The 1,822-nt window shown below is 43.4% G+C and overlaps 1 protein-coding gene across 1 annotated transcript in view; it reads left to right on the top strand.

The window, feature by feature from the left end:
- The first annotated feature begins 209 nt into the window (after positions 1-209).
- Positions 210-1,822, top strand: part of LOC121869561 (matrix metalloproteinase-16-like) — a 29,554-nt gene continuing 27,941 nt past the window's right edge. The window contains exon 1 of the mRNA XM_042370957.1: positions 210-494. Within this exon, the coding sequence (XP_042226891.1) occupies positions 432-494 (63 nt within the window). The 5' untranslated portion in view covers positions 210-431. The remainder of the gene's footprint in view (positions 495-1,822) is intronic.

Genomic DNA, 1,822 nt, shown 5'->3' with positions numbered 1-1,822 from the left:
GGTTTGGTTAGGTTACGTTAGGTATAAGTACAAAACACCGACTTACTCATCATTTCCGAGTTAAAATTTGATGAAAGACGAGATACTTAATTACACATAATAAACTAATTGGACACATTTAGGAGTTAAACGAATAGCGACTAATTGGCAACTGTACCAAGATCCCCCAACATATATATACCCAGTCAAGATGGCCGTCCAGTCAGGCGAGCGTTGAGCGTCCCAGAGTGTGGACCTTTCCTCTCTCACACACCACTACGGCTTTCGACGGTAGACGCCTGTACCTCTACTCCTTCGAAACTTCACTTTTTTCTCATTAATTTTACACACACACCAAGACTCTGTAGCAGGAGGAGGAGTATTTAGTGTTTAAACGTTTATACACACGGTGGCGAGGATGGCGATCTGGACATCAATTCTGGGGGCAGGTGATGGGGGCGATAGTCTCTGCTACCCCAATCAAGCTGCAGATTGGCGGCACGACTTCTGCCTTGGTAAGTGTTGTTGTTGTCTTGTTTATAGGAGGGATAGGCTGTGTTAAGAGTGATAGGAGCTGTGTTAAGAGTGATAGGAGCTGTGTTAAGAGTGATAGGAGCTGTGTTAAGAGTGATAGGAGCTGTGTTAAGAGTGATAGGAGCTGTGTTAAGAGTGATAGGAGTTGTGTTAAGAGTGATAGGAGTTGTGTTAAGAGTGATAGGAGCTGTGAGTGATAGGGCAAGTTAAGAGTGATAGGAGCTGTGATAAGAGTGATAGGAGCTGTGTTAAGAGTGATAGGAGCTGTGATAAGAGTGATAGAGCTAAGAGAGTGATAGGAGCTGTGTTAAGAGTGATAGGAGTTGTGTTAAGAGTGATAGAGCTGTGTTAAGAGTGATAGGAGCTGTGTTAAGAGTGATAGGAGCTGTGTTAAGAGGATAGAGCTGTGTTAAGAGGATAGGAGCTGTGTTAAGAGTGATAGGAGCTGTGTTAAGAGTGATAGAGCTGTGTTAAGAGTGATAAGAGTTGTAGAAGAGTGATAGGAGTTGTGTTAAGAGTGATAGGAGCTGTGTTAAGAGGATAGGAGTTGTGTTAAGAGTGATAGGAGTTGTGTTAAGAGTGATAGGAGCTGTGTCAAGAGTGATAGGAGCTGTGTCAAGAGTGATAGGAGTTGTGTTAAGAGTGATAGGAGCTGTGTTAAGAGTGATAGGAGCTGTGTTAAGAGTGATAGCCCGTGTTATATAAAAAATGCCACACAAGAAAGTTAACCAATTCGGAGACACTTATACTCATTTCTAAGTGTTTCCAGACAATACTATTCGTTGTTTATACACTTAACTTTCCTTTCACATACATACATACATACATACATACATACATACATACATACATACAGTACATACATACAATTCTCCTGTTTTTTGTTAGTTATGAAAATTTTGACTTTGACGGGAAGAAAGGGAGGAAGAGAGGGTAGGGAAAGGTAGGGGGAAAGGGAGAGGAAGGTAGGGGGAGGGGGAGGGAAGGGGTTATTGGTAGACTCGTTCTCCTTTGATAATTGTATACTTATTAAGAGAGACCCATAATCACCCCATCCCCCTCTCTCCCCTTCCCCCACTTCCTTAACCCCTTCCCTTGCCGCATCACGTTCACTCACCTCCCTCTCACCCCTTCCCTCACTTCCTTACCCCCCCATTTCCCTCCCCTCACCCCCCACAGAGCTTCCAACAATAGCAAAAAGCGAACCTAGAATATGCTAAGCGAGACCTCGAGAGTGTGTGTGTGTGTGTGTGTGTGTGTTTAGGAATGTGTGTGTGTGTGTGTGTTTAGGAATGTGTATCTGTATGAT

This window comes from Homarus americanus, unplaced genomic scaffold (assembly GCF_018991925.1).
Source record: "Homarus americanus isolate GMGI-L3 unplaced genomic scaffold, GMGI_Hamer_2.0 scaffold23578, whole genome shotgun sequence".
Classification (NCBI taxonomy): Eukaryota; Metazoa; Arthropoda; class Malacostraca; order Decapoda; family Nephropidae; genus Homarus; species Homarus americanus.
The sequence above is the reverse complement of the archived record's forward strand: the minus strand, read 5'-3'. Positions and strand labels throughout refer to the sequence as shown.